This window comes from Atractosteus spatula, chromosome 10 (genome assembly GCF_055471065.1).
Source record: "Atractosteus spatula isolate fAtrSpa1 chromosome 10, fAtrSpa1.hap1, whole genome shotgun sequence".
Classification (NCBI taxonomy): domain Eukaryota; kingdom Metazoa; phylum Chordata; class Actinopteri; order Semionotiformes; family Lepisosteidae; genus Atractosteus; species Atractosteus spatula.
In genome coordinates this window covers 23993802-24010335 of record NC_142715.1, presented here as the reverse complement: position 1 = coordinate 24010335, position 16534 = coordinate 23993802, and the positions used below count along the sequence as shown (strand labels likewise).

Sequence of the window (16534 nt, the reverse complement as noted above, 5' to 3'; positions counted from 1 at the left end):
GAGACATCAAAATATATTATTAAACACATTATTTCCACATCTTCTTATGAAAATAATTAGCTTAATTGTTTAATTGGCTAGCCCCTTTTGGAAAGAAAGCCTGGAGATGCACCTGGCCCCCCAGGGATTGTGATTAGGCTTGAGACCCCTGGTCTAGCAGGACTGGCCCCTCAACAGGTCTCGGCAGGGATGTTGGGGATCATGAAGCGGTATAGACGAGGGCTGGACACTGCTTCTGAATCGAGGACAGACCACTGTCATGTAGGGTCATCTTGTCCCATGATGATGATGACAGTGTGTTTGTCTGTCTGGTAACTGTTTTCTCCTCCCCAGTGCCGCCAGGAGAATCTCCCTCAAGTGGAGAGAGGGATGGCCGAGCAGAGAGAAGGGCGTCACACCGAGACCTGGGGCAGATCTCACAGGAACGTGAGTATTGGCTTCAACAACATGACTAGACAGCTTGTTCCACACCCCAACCCTCCTGCTCTCATTATTAAATGCTCTTCCCCAAGTATTAATTCTGTTAGATTAAGAATAAACCTGTACTGAGACACAAACTTGGTTGGCTTCTGCTGGTGAGACTAAAGCAGTCATCTTGTTGACAGGTCTTGACAGAGATGGACGTGACCCTGAAAGGCCAGAGAGGGTCGACCAATACTGAGGCTCTGAGCAAAGATTCTTCCAGTGTAAGACAACCAATGTGTTCCGCTCAGGATGATGCAGATGATAGTGTAGATAATGAAGGTGGTTATGATGATGATGTTGATGGAAAGGTGTTGATGATGATGGTGGACGTGATGATTGTCATGATGAAGAAGGATATGGTGATGAAGATGGTGGAGATCATTTATTAGAAATGTGATGAAGATGATGATGACGAAGATAGTGGAGATTATGATGGTGGAGGTGATGATGATGGCGATGAAGATCGTAGGGGTTGTGATGTTGGAAGTGATGATGATGGTAATGGAAAATAGTGGAGATTGTGATGGTGGAGGTGGTGATGATGGTGACACAGTCATGCCTGTGTGTGGCTGTGTGTGAAAGGGAAGGTGGGGTTGGATCAGGTCTGCTGCTGTCATTTGATAGGACTGTCAGAGGAAGAGGGAGCAGACTCCCCCTGTGTCTCACCCCAGGCAGCTGAGAGCTGCAAGTCTGTGAGCCTGATATGTCTGCGACGTCTATCAAAAGTTTGGTTTCAGCTGCAATGATGATGACTGTGATTGAGGGGAGACCAGGGGTAGGGCCTGGTCCTCCTGGAGAAGACCCTCTCAGTTTTCTCTCTGTCCTCCTCATGCCCTCTCTGTGCCCCTGTCCCCTCAGGCCAGCCAGCCAATCACCAGGCAGGAGACCAAGACCCAGCTGTGGAACTGCCCTAAGGGCCCGGAGAGGGATCTACAGAAGGACAGGGCATGGATCTCCTCCTTGGCAGCCCCCATACCCCATTGCTCGCCCCCTCACCCACCCCCTGGTACACCCACTCACCCGGGCCTGACCCCAGCGGCACTGTGGCGGCTCAGGGAGGGCCTCCAGGTCGAGCTGGAGGGGCTGCTCCAGGAGGAGGAGAGCTGGGTGCGGACCTGGGCTCAGAACATGATATACTCCATCCAGCAGGACTGCCTGGCGCTGTACAATGAAGTCCTTCCTCAGTTTGGATCAGAGGCTGCGTATGCGGGATTGGTAAGTCCCTTAAACCACTCCCCCTTGCTCGAATCACACTGAGGTACACAGGGGCTGGGGCGACTCACCTCTCCAAGACACCTGTCTCATCCCACTCCCATTTCACCTCAACATGGTTCCGAGAAAATCTCCCGTCCCCAAGGGGAGAGAGACAGGAGCTGGACTGGGTCTCCAGCCCTCTGTTTATTCAAGATTATTCCCTCAGGAGGTGGGTGGGGTGGAAGACACACTGTCTACAGATCACCACTAGGGGCAGCTTAAAGCAGGGGGTGAGACTCTTGTTCATAGATAAGGATAACAGTGGGATGACTCCCCCTCTCTTGACTCACTGCCTACTGATGATGTTATGAAGTGACACTCCAGCTCCTCCTCTTGGTGGTGTCTGCAGTCAGGCAATTTGGAGAATCATTTAGGAATGATGATGATGATTCACCTTTCTTGTTCTCCCTGCATGGTACAGGAGTTGGTACTGAGGGAGCCAAGATTCAGGGTCTTAATGATAAGGAATTACACAAAAACCTCAAATTAAAACACTGAAGACAACAGGCAAGACAATGGAAGCTCTGATAATGAAGGATTAGTTTGACTGCAGCACACCTGGTCAGGACATCTTGAATGATTCTCTCTCCCTGTTTTCTCAGGATTTTCCCTTCCAGGGCACAGGAATCATGAAGCAGGACAACTACGAGGAGGCGAAAGAGGCGCTGAAATCCTACTTCGAAAACACGATGGTCAAGTGTGACTTCTCCGAGGTGGACAAGTGCTTCCCCCAGGCTGCAGCCGAGCTTGACCTCATCCTGCAGAAGTACCTGGGAGACGCTGTGGCCGAGGTCTGTGAATAGCAGGTTTATTTTCATAAAAGACATTTCTCATCCCCTTGTATTTGAAGTAAGAGACAAGATGTAAAAAGGGTTAACTTAAGTCAGTTCTGCCTGAAAATTAGACTTCTAAGCAACAGGGGTTTATGGCAGGAAAGGGGGTTAACTGATAAGGATTCCAGATGCGAGCAAGGAACCCCCCGGGGGCATAATCTTAAACTGACCATTTGGCCAGGGTCTCTTAACTGGCCAAATACCATGCCCCCCCCTTACCATAACACCGAATGACCTCTGAAGCAGCAAGGAAGGACTATATAACCTAAAAGTTTGTACCGGCACATCGAACAATACTTCTGTTTTGTTGTTTCTTGCGGGAAACAAGACTACGGCTTTATTGTTCCTTGCATACAATAAACTCATCTGTTTTACTTCATCTCGGGATCCAGAACCTTATTCTTTCTGTTACAACAGCGTCAAACACATTTTCTGGCGTATGGTGTTTTAAAGAAGAAGGGAGTTTTTTAAAATATATTTTATAAAAGTGTAATCTATACTAAAAAGCTGTATTTATTCAATACCACTTGATAGTTACATTAATAGAGATAAGAATTCAAGTTGATACTGTTTAGACTTTTAATTATTTTAGAAAGAGAGAGATTTCCATTTAAATCACAACACGTGTTTAATTAAATGTCTTTATAGATTCACAATATGTAACGTAAATCGTAAGTGTCTTCTGAATAATAATGTTCACCTCTCTGTCCAGCAAATTAACAATAGTAATAATAATGAACTTTATTGTATATAGCATCTTTAAAGGTGACTTCTCAAAGCACTTTACAGGATAGAAACAACAATAACAACAACAACAATATTGTATTTCATTGCACTTTGACAGATCGTCTTTAAATCAATTGTTGATTTAAAGTTTGACAGTAAATGTTGATATTGTAATGCATACAGCCTCCATTGCTCTCCATCTGCTCTCATTGACAGCTGACACTCTTCCATACACTCAAGTGAAAAGTTAATAACGCCAATGTAAACGTCGTATTTACAATTTGTTGATAATAAAAATATTAAGTTCACTAAAGCTTTCTCAGTCAAGTCAGGGAGCTGTGTAAGCATGCATAGGCAGTTGTATAAGCATGCATAGGCAGCAAAAGATCAGCTAAACTGGGAAGATGCGACACCGAAGATTATATTAATAACCTTTTAAATCTGAAGGGAGATCTAAAGGGATCCCCAGACAATACAGGTTCCTGCTACTGGAGCGATTCAGAGGGAAAGACGGTGACTACTCGTTGTTATTTAAAAATGACTTAGATTTGAACATGTTGTGATATTTAGAAATATAAAAAAGTCAATTAATTGTCCATAATATAATAAAGAAAAATTGTGGCACTAGCTGGATTTGAACAGCTAACCTTACACTTATAAGTTAGGCATTTAAATCATCACACCACTCACATGACAAGTGGTGAAACAGCCCTACACATTTCAATAGACACTGTATGTGTACAGTATATACTACTGTTTGTGTTACAGTACATGAATATAATTATATCATTATTAATTTCTTTAGATACGCAATTCCATGTTATATTCCCTATTAATCAAATTCTAAAAGTATGCTTGTCGAGCATATTCGCAGAAAAGCTTAAAACTATCACTTTTCTCACAGAGTACTGTATACTGTATAAACGTCCAGTAACATGGTCAGAGGAAGCAAGGAGCACGTAAAAACATTTCCAAAATAACCACATGTAAGACTTTGATGCTTAAAATGTTTAGGGAGAAATGGAATACTGGTGTGTATTTTTTCTTTAAAGTACTGAGACCAGCCATATACAGTTTACATAATATGTTTATGTTCCTAAATTAATATCGTTTATGATCTTCAGATGCGTTATGCTCCTATTCTTTTTATGCTCAGCTACTAAAATTTCCCTTCAGTGGTAAAATTCCATAAGATATTCAATACTAAGCAGATTAAAATGTGCACAGTAAAGACATTAAATTATTAAATCTTTCCACAACCGACCAACGCACCACGAGTGCCCCAGTCGGTCATTTTGGCCAGCCAATCACGTACCGTGGTATGACGCATTATGACGTATGGGAAATGCCTGCGGCACTTGTTTGTACCACGCACTTTGAATGGCTGCATCTGTATTTCTGATTGAGCGCTGAGTGCAAAGGTTGAATAAGCTTTGCTCCTGCCAACGATTCGGTGTGAAAAAGCACAGCATTAAAGTTTCACAGACAAATGCAGCATGCCGACAAAACCAATTTTAAAAACAACTACGGCACACTACGATTCGCACTGACTCAAAAGTGATCACGGCAGATGTTGTTCCCTGCATAACGCTGAAGGGACCAAAGAGCACTGCTGTTAGGAAGAAAAAATGAGGCTTTTTTCTGCCTTGATGTTAAGCTGACAAAGACTATCTTGAAACACCTAGTTCAGTCTCTCAACAGACTGTCAAGCAAAGTTTTTACCCATTGAACTTGCAATAGAAGGATGGTCTTAACCCACAAACACTTAGCAGCAGCGAAATTCAAACCTACCCCTGCAAAGAAATTGTAGCACAAATCCAGCACCTTAGACCACCCAGCCACACTCACAACATCTTACTTTTTCAGAGAACACCGGGTTCAGATCTTGGTGTGCGACACTTGAAAATGACTGCACCTTCGTTTTCCGAGATGTTTCCTATCACTTTTTTGTCAGCTCTGAATATAGTTCTTCTTTGGAGCAGGCTTCAGACCTTTTATTTAATGTATAAAGGAGGGCGCATTCCTAACGTGTAATTCCTGTTTTAGAAATGTTTTGGGCGGTGTGTTTTATATAGTATTATGATTGTATTCAGAATAACAGTATTCTGATAGTATTCTGTAGACCTGTGTAGCAATCGTACTGGATGTGACACGGATTCTGAAATGTTTCTTGAAAAGGTATTTAGGGTTGCTTGAATCTATAATAAAAAAGTGACCCGAAACTTCCTACCTTCCAATCACTGATGTCGCTCTCCCTAAACCTGTACATGATGTTTTGCAGATATGCAGTGTGCCTTTACTCCTGTATTAAAAATGACCTCTGTTGTCGGGCGGAGTTGAAGGAGAACTAACTACACAGAAAAAGTATGTAACGATAAAATGTTTCTACACTTCAGAATGTCCCTTTAAATTCCTGCTCACACACGTTGGTATGGGTTGCGGGCAGGTAGAGAGCTTTTCCAGATGCTCATGATGTTTCTCATGGGGTGTTACCTGCGGTAGTATCTCTCTCCATGCCTTTGGAAAGAAAAGAGTGGCTCCAGTGCAAGGTAAGGTCAGAACAGCTGGTCTGATTGTCTTAGAAAACAAGAAATTAAAATCAACAGGGAAATTGAACAATACAGAAATCAGTGCAGTATACAATAGGAAGCAATCAAACAAAATGCTCAGCAAAAATCGTAGTTGAGAAAATTGGTGTAAAAAAAAATATTTGTAAGCAAAGGAGAGCCCGCGCTGCGTGTGAAACACATCAATCGTTCAGCATTTCTGAAACGTTTAATTGAATTGACAAAGAAATCCTCTCCTTAAACTTCAAAAAAGGATTATCTGTGGAGCCAGCAGGCATAACACTGCAGTTGCCCGTTTCTCACAGGTGTTTGAAGTTGTGGATAACATTTAGCATGTTTGGCGCCGTGGCTTAGCTGGTTAAGATGCCTCACTAAAAACCAGGAGACCCTGTGTGTGGATCCCAGTGGTATCTATTTGTAGACAACAGGCCACTCATTGTCAATATTTATGGAGCGCAATTTAAAGACAACGGGAGAAGCATGAGTTACAGCTTTCTGCATCTGTTTTCTATTGGTATGGCTCTGTGGCGCAATGGAGCGTGCGTTGGACTTCTAGGCCTTGATAGAATGAAAAAAGGTTTCAAAGGTTGTGGGTTCGAATCCCATGAGAGTCATGTAACATTTTGATTCAACCTTTCGAAATCCTCTAAGAATTGGTGTTGATCAAGTCAAATAAAGGACTTCTTAAGAGTCCACAGTTGAAAATGAACCAGCAGCCACAAGAAAGAAATTGGCCATGGATTGTGATCACATTACTCCTGTCCTGGAGTCCTTGCACTGGCTTCCTGTCAACTTCCAAATCCTCATGCTCACCTATAAGGCTCTCCATGGCTTGGCACCTCAGTACCTGTTTGGGTTATCGCCCTACTCCCCACCTCACAACCTTCGCTTTTCTAATTGTGTTTTCCTATCTGTCCGCCAGTCCTACACTCTATGGGTGACAGGGCCTTCTCCTGTTTTGCCCCAAAGCTCTGGATCTTTATCCCCAAGGATATCAGAGAGTCACCTTCTCTAAACTCCTTCAAATCCAGACTCAAAACCCTCTTCTTTAGAAGAGCCTTTAATGAACTTTTATTTACCCCTCTGTTCCTACTGTATTTAAAACCACCATCTACTGTCTCCTCTAACTGTGTATTCTCATCCTGCTTATCTTGTCTATTTTTTTAACTTTATTGTTGTCATTCTGTAAAGCACTTTGAAAAGCCAACTTTAAAGGCGCTATATAATGTAAAGATTATTATTATTATTATTATTATTAATGAATGGTGCATTTAACACTGAGCACATGTGGTCCTTCTTTGCAAAGGATTGCAAAGGTTGGGAATTAGCTTTTCACTCAGTCATGTTGAGGTTATGAGTTCAAGCCTCCCCTGGAGCCATTAAGTCTTCTGAATGTTATCCACCCATAAAAAGTTCATTCGCCATAGCGGTTTCACTGTGACTCTGCAGGTAAAATATTCTTAATGAGAATAATATTTTGTATGCGATAAAAAACCGCACCAGAAAATATTGGAGAGAAATGGCTTGTCGCACTATTTGCAGCAGGCACTCAGACACAGAAATGTCCTGTCATTAAAGAAAATTTATAAGAGGAGTGACATCATTGCAAAGGCGATATTTTCTGATGTCTGTCTTGGTTAATAATCATTTGCGTGGGAATTACTTCTGTCATTATTACTAATACTGATAAAAACAGAGAACTCACAGCTCTCTGGAAGTTGGCCTGGACTCTAGAAAGTGTTTTTATTTGCAAGCGGCTCTGGAACTCAACACCTGTTGATGGGTCACTTCTGTCAGACACATCAGTGGAACCCAAGCCCACCTACACACACATTCACACACACTGATAGATATACTGTACACCTACACTCTCACACACATTTACACTCACAGACACATCACACATTTATACACACAATCAGACACTTACACACTCACATATATACACTCACACATGCTATCATCATTAATACTCACATAGACACAGACACTACACACACTGACAGACATACCCACACATACACTTACAAATATAAAACTACACACTGACAGACACCACACACTCACAGACACACACCACACACACACATTCCCAGGCAAGCATTCACAGAAACAAATAGACACTACGCATACTCACAGACACACACTTATAGACACCAAACACTCAGAGACCCCACATGCTCACACACTAACAGCCCACACATGCCCAGACATGCACCTACACACGCACAGATACCACAAACACACTTATCTACAGATACACAATAACTAACACAAATATAAATACTACTAATACTACAACAGTAACACTATCACTAACACTGACACAAACTACTAATAATAACAGTAATGCTGTTACTAAAACTAACATTACTACTAGTGTTAATACTCTAACAGAAACACTATAATTATAATTAATATTAACATGAATATGAACATTAAAACTAAAACAATCAGTAGTGCCACTGTCATTAAAACTCACATGAACACTAGCATTAAAACTACCAGTTGTAATCTCACTAATATTAACATGAAGACACTGATATTAGTATTAGTTGCTACCCGTGACGTCACACCGCTTTCTGTGACAAATGCGAGACTCTTATACGCGTGCAGTGACGGCGCGCCTGTCGCCGTGGTTACCATTCTTATGATTTATAAACACTGGAAAAATGCATTTAAACTGCTACTTACATACATTTATGAACTTGAAATATCATTTTCGAGCTCTAGGATACAGTTACCTAAATAATAATATGAATAATCATTGTTTAATTTCGGTTTGAACATTATTAACCCTAAACGCACTATGGTAATTGGTCGATACAGTCTTTATTAACTGTTTTCTAGATATTCAAACAGGATCAAGAAAAGAATCAGTACTCACCAATCGGTGAAGTTAATCGATTTTTCTACGGTTCTTCAGTTGAAATAATTGGTTGTCGATAGACAAGTGATCAATAACTCTTCTCCGTGCGCTCCGTGTGCCTCCCGCGCTCTTTCTCTCTCTGATCCCGGTGCTCTGGCTGGTGTCTGTGACGTCACAGCGCTTATTCTGACAGAGCGCGTCTGCTGCTTTTGTGTGTCTTTTTCATGAATGCCAGAGGTACTCGAAATGTTTAAAAAAAAAATAGTTTACTTCACAGATTAATGCGTTACAAAGCATACCCGTGTGGAGCAGTAGAGAACGAGCACGAGTCCCTGAAATAAGCGCTTTTAAGGGTTTTACACAAATCTTCAGAGTATAGAAGCCAGGAGGGTTAGACTCATGTTCCTATAGGTTCCTATAGGTTAAAATGTGTATCCTGGTTTTATTTCCACCCAGCTCTCAGCTCTATAGGTAGTCTGATGATTTAAATTAACTGTATAACTGTTACAAGACTTCATCTAATTGTACATTTATAAGACTGTCTGTGAGACACTTGTGAGAGCAGCTGAATCCCAGGGCTGGTGTAGAATCACACACAGACAGGTCTTCTTCTGTGTGATCTGAGTCCCACTGCTCAGAGCTACAGAGTGGTCAACTGGTCACTATTGTAGTTACGACCATCGGCCTTTGGCTACTAATAATCAATATACTGATCAGAGTGTCAATACTGGTGTTTATTGCATAAATACAAAGATAATTCCACACTCACTTGTGTTATAAAACACTTAAAAAACATGTTTGGAGGCTGACATACAGTAAAGAAAGTAATACTGAAGGGCTGGAAGTCCTGGAAAGGGTTAATAGAACCTTCTTGCTTCTGACCTGGAACAGAGCCCACAGCTGCCAGATCAGTGACCCCTGAGCCCAGTTCACAGAGAGGAGAACCAGGAGCTCTTTTATGTCTCTAAGAGGGCTGTGAGGAAGGAGAAAAGGGGGAGATGTGACTTGAGTCCAGGCTGTTCTGTCAGATATTGTTCATGTAGCAGCACTGATTGTCTGAATATGTTCTGGTTCTAGATTGTGATGATAGAGAGCAGTATGGAGTTGAGCTTCTGTCTGAGTGTGAGTCTGAGCTGTGAATCTGACTAAGAAGAGAATAATGATTTTTTATTCTGCCTCTGAGAATTTTTCTTCTTTGCCAAGTGGTGTTACATCCCCTTCAGATACTCTGCACAGACTGCCAGAATGAGAGAAGAGGAGAGAGAGATGGACAGATAAGAGCACACACACCGAGAGAGACATACGTCTTGATTTACTTTGAAGCAAGTGTTCATTTCTTTTCTGGAACAAGTTGTTTCTGAACTTCAAGAAATTCATACAACTTCTAAAAGATAAAATACAAATCTTGCTTATCAGGACAGAAGAAATGCTGCAAAAAAATGCCAGTGATTTTTTCTCCTTTTAATGAAAAGTGGAGAAAAACGACAGCAGTACATCTCCGTCGGCTTGATTTAGCTTAATACATGTATTCACTCCCTTTTCTGTAGATTACAGCCTGCGAAAGATCAAATGAAGTTCTTGGTTACTCTTGGTCAGTGCAGAAGAAATACTGCCAGCTGGCAGGAAAATGACATTATTTTATTTTCTTTAACTACAAACATGTGAGTTGTGACAAGCAACGGGAATGTGTCCCTATGCAGCTGTTAAACAAAGGGCTGGTGGGTCAAACGCACTCAGGGACACGCTTCAGATTGTGATGATGTAAACATAATCTCCGCTAAAAATTGAAGGGATTTCTTCGCAAACCCTCTTGAATGTTGCAGGAAATCTTCGTGTTTTACTCGTGTGGAACTACAACAAGTAAACAATTAATTACCCAAGTCAATGTCCAAGAAAACCATCATCACGTGTGGAATTTTTCTTTAACTGGCTGTTGGGAGAATTCATTTATACACCCGTTGTATCCTTGGCAAAAATATTTTAAAATTAGAACACAGATTTTTTGGAGAACTTGACAATCCTTGACAATCATTATCAAATGAGCATTATACAAATGTGTATTGATATTTTTAATATGTACCTTAATTGTAATATATATACATAATTGCTTTGATATGGATGTTCATTTGAAGGAATTGAGGAAACTATGAAGGATCGCAGAACGACCAAAGATACATTTGGGCATCTGCTATTGGTAAAGATGAAAGAGTACCATAAGTGTGAAGCTTGCATACACACGAGAGAAAAAATCAGTTTTAATGCACTTCATTAAATTGATGGTGTGCTTATCAATCGTGCATAACATGTACAGAGCAGAGGATGGTTTCAATCGCTCAACCTCTGGGTTACAGGCCCAGCATTCTTCCACTGCGCCACCCCACTGACAGTGGGTGCAGAGTGATTCAACATAACTGCTCCGTCTTTGCTTTCTAAAAGTGCGCCCGAGATCAGCCGAACCACACGCAGTTACTTCTACTTCATCTACGGTCTTCACGAGTGCGGCACTGAGCGATCGGTAAGCGGGTCTTCATCTACAGGCAGTGTATCGATGTGAGCTGTAGGGCTAGTGTCGGGGTTGCCTTTTCTGGGGAATATCCCTTCCTCTGTGACCCTGCAGGTTGTCCAGGGCCGCCTGGTGTACTCCAACACTCTCCGCTATGCCCCGCCCTCCTCCAGTGCACCTGTGCATCGCTTCATTCCCTTCTCTGTGCCGGTCAAGTGCTCCTACAACAGGTAGGCTCTGCTGCTGCTGAGAAGCTGCTGGGAAAGTGACCAGAAGCCCCTCATCCCCTCTGTCCTGCAGGTTCCACTACTCCTACAAGGTTGGTTATGTCCCCACGTGGGCCAGGAGAAGGACCTTCTTCAAGGACCTGAAGAACAAACGCAGCTTTGTGCTGCTTACCACCAACTGTAAGCTCCTTGAGTGAGTGGCTCCTCCTGCCTGCAGGGGGTGCTGTGTGCAGGTGTAATGCTGCCTCTCTCTCTATCCAGCCCACTGGGTCCGGCTCTCTCCTAAGGATGAGTACTTCCTGGGTCAGCCCATGTACTTCCAGGCCACTGCCTACTTTGCCACAGCGGAGCAGAGGCTGTACATCCACTCGTGTTACGTAACCGAGAAACCGGACCAGCACTCCCAGCCCCGTTTCCCTGTGATCGACAACTTGGGGTACGGCCCCTTCTGGGAGGAGAGGTGGGCAGGAGCCCTGAGAGCCTGCAGGGGTTCATCCTTGTCCTTGTCCCCAGGTGCATGGTGGACAGCAAGGCAGATGGATGCCTGTCCAGGTTTGTCCCCTCCAAGCAGGAGGATGTGCTTCGCTTCACAATTGATGCCTTCCTCTTCCAGAAGAAGCTGTCCAGGAAGGTACTACTCTCAAAGGCTGCTCAGCCTTCTTGCTCTACTGATCCATTGTCTGCTTTTCCATCCATGATCTAGATGTGAACCAGACTGGGAGCTGTAGTGCCTAGAGCTGCCAGCTTGACTTCACTGATGGCAGAAGGTCCTTCTCTGTCCCTCTATTGGCCTTGATCCCTTAATGCTGTGACTTTCCCTCTTGCAGCATGAAGTGACTGAGCTGTACATGCACTGTGTCATGGCTGTGGCTCCTGCTAAAGCAACACCAGGGACCAAGTCCTGCACCTACAACAGGGAGGCAAAGAGGTACTTCTGCAAGGAGCCTGCTGAGGGTGTTCTGGGACATGCCAGGTGGAGGCCTCACCTCCTCTCCTCCAGGTGGGAGGAGCTGTATGGTGACCATGAGGTCTGTACCTGCTGTGAGTCCAGGTGTGCTGGCAGCTGGAATGAAGGTGGGTCTGGTTCTCTATCCCTTGTGGATGCATCTCTGCCCAAGAGACAACCATGCTTGGACAACTGAGGAATGATCCCATGCTGGACAAAGGGACTGTTTTAGATGAGTAGCATCACTGTGGGACTCTGGGTATAGCGGATCCCTCACTCCTGGGTGCTGCTTGTCCACAGGTACCAGGAGCCTGGTGACCAGCAGTCGGGTGGCTGTGGCACCAGTAGAGGGTCCTCTGGATGTGGGGGCTGACTGGACTGAGGATGAGGAGGGAGACCCTCAGAGCTCCAGTGAAGATGCTGAGAGCACCAGTGAGGATGTGGAGGGAGCAGAGGACTTTGGAGATGTTGGCCAGTGGACAGGTAGGGTCTGGCAGGAGGAGCTCTTGTAGGGGTGGGTGTCCTGCAGTTCAGCTTGATTGTTCTCCTTCTTCCTTCCCAGGTGCCTGAATGAAGGCTCCAGCCTGGCCCTTGTGACTCTCCTGCCTCCACTCGCCTTGTAATGTCAACATCTCAATTAAACTGTGAAAGACCCTTCTGCCTGCCCTTGTTTCTTCATGGTTTATAGGTTTGAATGGGGTGGAGGAGTTCAAGGGAAGTGAGACCCATTAATAAATGGAAGTATTTGTGGGGGTTCCCCTTTCAAGAATGCTTCCCATATTGCTGCCAATGAGGGCTGAAAATGGCTGGAGTAATAAAGCGTTGTACTGGGGGAAGATGGCCGCACTATTCCTTGGGCAGGGCATTGTGACTTTTTTTACTGGGGGAGAGACAGGTGTTCAATATACTGGAAATCCTCCCGTTTCTGAGAGGGGTAGTGCTTATGGAGTGTGAGTTGCTATTGTAGTGCCCAGTAAGAGTGAGATGTGGTGTCCTATTCTAGGCTGCACAAACTGACTAAAAGAAACACAAGGAAGGAATTGTCAACAGGGGCTTGGTATAAAGTAGGCCTTCCCTTCCTTAGCAGAGGAACAATACTGGTGCACAAACATCAGTGAATAATGGTACAGTTAGAATCTCGGAGGTCTTGTCTTATGGGTGTTGGTTTTACAGCAGTGGTATTGGACAGTCATGAGAAGTATTAGGATTGAGACTGGAGATCCCAGCACTTGAGCCGGAAGACGGGTGTTCACAACCACCTTTACCAGCAGCACAGACTGGGTAGAGTGAGACTGAATGCTTACTACACAAAGCCTCTCCACTGTTTCAGTGTTCCAGGTCATGAATTTCAAGTGAATCCTAGTCTTCCTTTGTGACTACCTATAATTTGCACACATCATGATGGCCCACTAAGGCTGTCAATTTTTAGCCCTACTGCAGTGCCCTATTAAAGTTTCAAGGATTTAGAATAAACTATTTTATATAATGGTTCCGAAGGTGGCTTCTCAAAGCACTTGACAGAATTACAATTAGAATACACAGGTTAAAACAATTCCAATAGACTGAGGAGACCGTGGATGATGGTACTAAGAAAAGTAGAAGCAGAGGGGTAAAGAATAGAACCAGTTCAGTAAAGGCTCTTCTCCAGAACAAGGTGTTGAGTCTGAATTTGAAGGAGTTTAGGGAAGGTGACTCTGGTATCCTTGGGGAGAGAGTTCCAGAGCTTGGGGGCATAACAGCAGAAGGCCCTGTCACCCATACAGTGTAGACGGGCTTAGGGGACAGTTAGGAGACTAGAATTAGAAGAGCGAAGGTTATGATGTGGGGAGTAGGGTGATAATAGATCAAACTGCTACTGAGGTGCAACTGAAATGTGATGGCACGTTCTACAATTTATGCAAGAAAGGGTAATGTTAGGCTTTTATGGAACAGTGGTAATGGCAGCACTCTTGAGGACCGTTGGTACAACGGCAATGCTCAAGGATTCATTTCTAATATTGAGGACAATGGGTTATATACCCATCGTTCTTACCAAAGGATCAGAGACCTTTTGCTATATAAAAAGACTCCTTTCCACCACTAATTTATACAGGTTTGGTTAATTTGGGTTTTATCAGTTAAACATTTAATATTGTATTTGTCAGTTTGTTGATGCCTATATATCACAGTGATCTGCACACACATCTTTGACTGAATATGGGCTGCCAAACCTTTCCACCAAACTTATGTATCACGGTAGGTACACAAGAAGTTTCTTTGTAATAACAGGGTTGGTGCCAGTAGTCAGATTGGGTCAATTGCAAGGTAAGAACAGCATCGCATTAACTGGAGATGATCCAGAGATTAGCATGCAGCTCTGTACGCCAGATTAATACCGATTTGCAACTCGCTCGTCTGCTGACTTTAGTCCCCTGCTCAGTAATCACAATGTTCCCAATTGCAATGAGCCCAAGGAAACAGCTGCTGCTCTCTAGAGGACACTACAGGACAGGACTAAGTACAATTCCTGCAATAGACTAAGCAGTTTAGTGCCAAACTAATAGAACACTGAATCCTATGGGACAGTTCCGAATGTAGTAACATCTTAATACTGAAATAATATCGTAAACACCTTGTGATCTTAAGAATCTGTCGCTGTTAAAACGTATTATAATAATAAGCTAAAATTGTACTGGAGCCACAACACAGTGGACTTGCAGCTCCTGTCCTGATCATACAGAAAGATGTCATCACTATAACACCTGTTAACAAACATAGCGCCTGCAGTCTGTGAAAGAGAGCTCTGAGGTAAATATTCCTTGCAGGGAAGTGAACCGAAAAACAGGCAAATACATCACTCAGATGAAGAGCAACGACTGTCGCTAAAGAAAGTGAGCGAGGGTACACCTATAGTAGTTCATCCACAGAAATTCAAACATAAATTTGTGACGCACCAGAGTACCACAAAGCTAGAAGCGTGCCTTCAACTGGAGTATTGTAGCACGACTATTTATAAGTAATATTAACTTATTCCAGGCGTTCATCTGGTTTAAGAATACGAATCGATGCCTTCAAATAGACGTTTAACAGTCCTTTGATGTAGAATTAAGAAAATGGGGAATTATTTGATCCCATTCTCAATCCAGTAGTTTATGGACAGGCGCTCTCAGCGGACTGTGTGCAGGAGTGATGGGTGATGTGGAATTCTATGGGCTCAGTGGGACTCTGGGAGTCAACTCAGGGCTCTGCTGTAGATTCCTGTAGAACCGGTGTGAAATGATAATGTATCGTTGGCTGGTATTGTTAATGTAAAGTTTACTGGTACGTTTCGGCCAAAACATATTTTCTTTCTTCTTTTTTTCAGCATGGAATAAACCTATTACATGTTTCTTTGCAGCCTACGCATGCTGACGCAGCTACCCACCTGAACTAAAAATTGTATGTTGGCCGTTCCGTTACACTATATTGATGAATCGTACAAGATCATAGAATCTATAAGCCTGAAGACTTGTCATGTACAGTGCCCTGATAAAAATCAAATTAATTACACTAATTTTTATGGAATCCCATTTCCGGTAGTGAGGCTTCCATAGTACACAGATGGAATAGTGGACGGTGGGCTTTTATTTTTTTTTTTATTTAAACACCAGAAATACAAAAACGAAGACAGAATATGAAATAAGATACAGAAATAGACACTTCACATCCAGAAGAATTCACAATTATAAAAGCTGAAACATACTTTTTAAATATTTCCATTGTATGTCCTTTTTTACTTTAAAAAGAAACTCTTCTTTAGCTCAGCTGGCAAGGCCTGGGTTCGAGCCAATGCAGTGAGGCACGAACTAGGGTGGGAGCGGCGAGGGTACAAGCCCTGGAACCCGATATAAAGATATAAAGTCGGAATTCTGAGTTTTTAAGTCGCAATTCTCAGTTACTAAGTTGGAATTCTGAGATACCATAGCGCGTTTTTATTTTTACTCCCTGGCGGAAACGGGCTTCCATAGAAATGGTCAGATTCAGAGCCATTGCAGTTCATGCTAATTAGAACAACGCCAGTACTGAACCCTCAGCACCGTACTGACTACTGAGCACAAGTTCAGCTGCTCGCCAGCTTTGTTACGGACAGTTTTGCATTGCTATTGAGCTCAGAGCAGGAGCTGAT

At 43.2% G+C, this 16534-nt stretch overlaps 1 protein-coding gene across 1 annotated transcript; it reads left to right on the top strand.

Annotated features, from left to right (window-relative positions):
- Window positions 1-369: 369 nt before the first annotated feature.
- LOC148826060 (uncharacterized) lies at window positions 370-2522 on the top strand. Its single transcript, XM_088926287.1, has 4 exons — window positions 370-426; window positions 606-686; window positions 1324-1680; window positions 2322-2522. The coding sequence occupies exons 1-4, from the start codon at window positions 370-372 to the stop codon at window positions 2520-2522; spliced, it is 696 nt and encodes a 231-aa protein (XP_088782413.1).
- The last annotated feature ends 14012 nt before the right edge of the window (window positions 2523-16534 follow it).

Bases quoted from the DNA above. Each gene is read 5' to 3' on its own strand.
- LOC148826060 (XM_088926287.1), top strand. From the start codon at position 370: ATGGCCGAGCAGAGAGAAGGGCGTCACACCGAGACCTGGGGCAGATCT. The intron at 427-605 runs GTGAGTATTGGC...TCTTGTTGACAG, and splicing joins GGGGCAGATCTCACAGGAAC to GTCTTGACAGAGATGGACGT. The intron at 687-1,323 runs GTAAGACAACCA...CTGTCCCCTCAG, and splicing joins TGAGCAAAGATTCTTCCAGT to GCCAGCCAGCCAATCACCAG.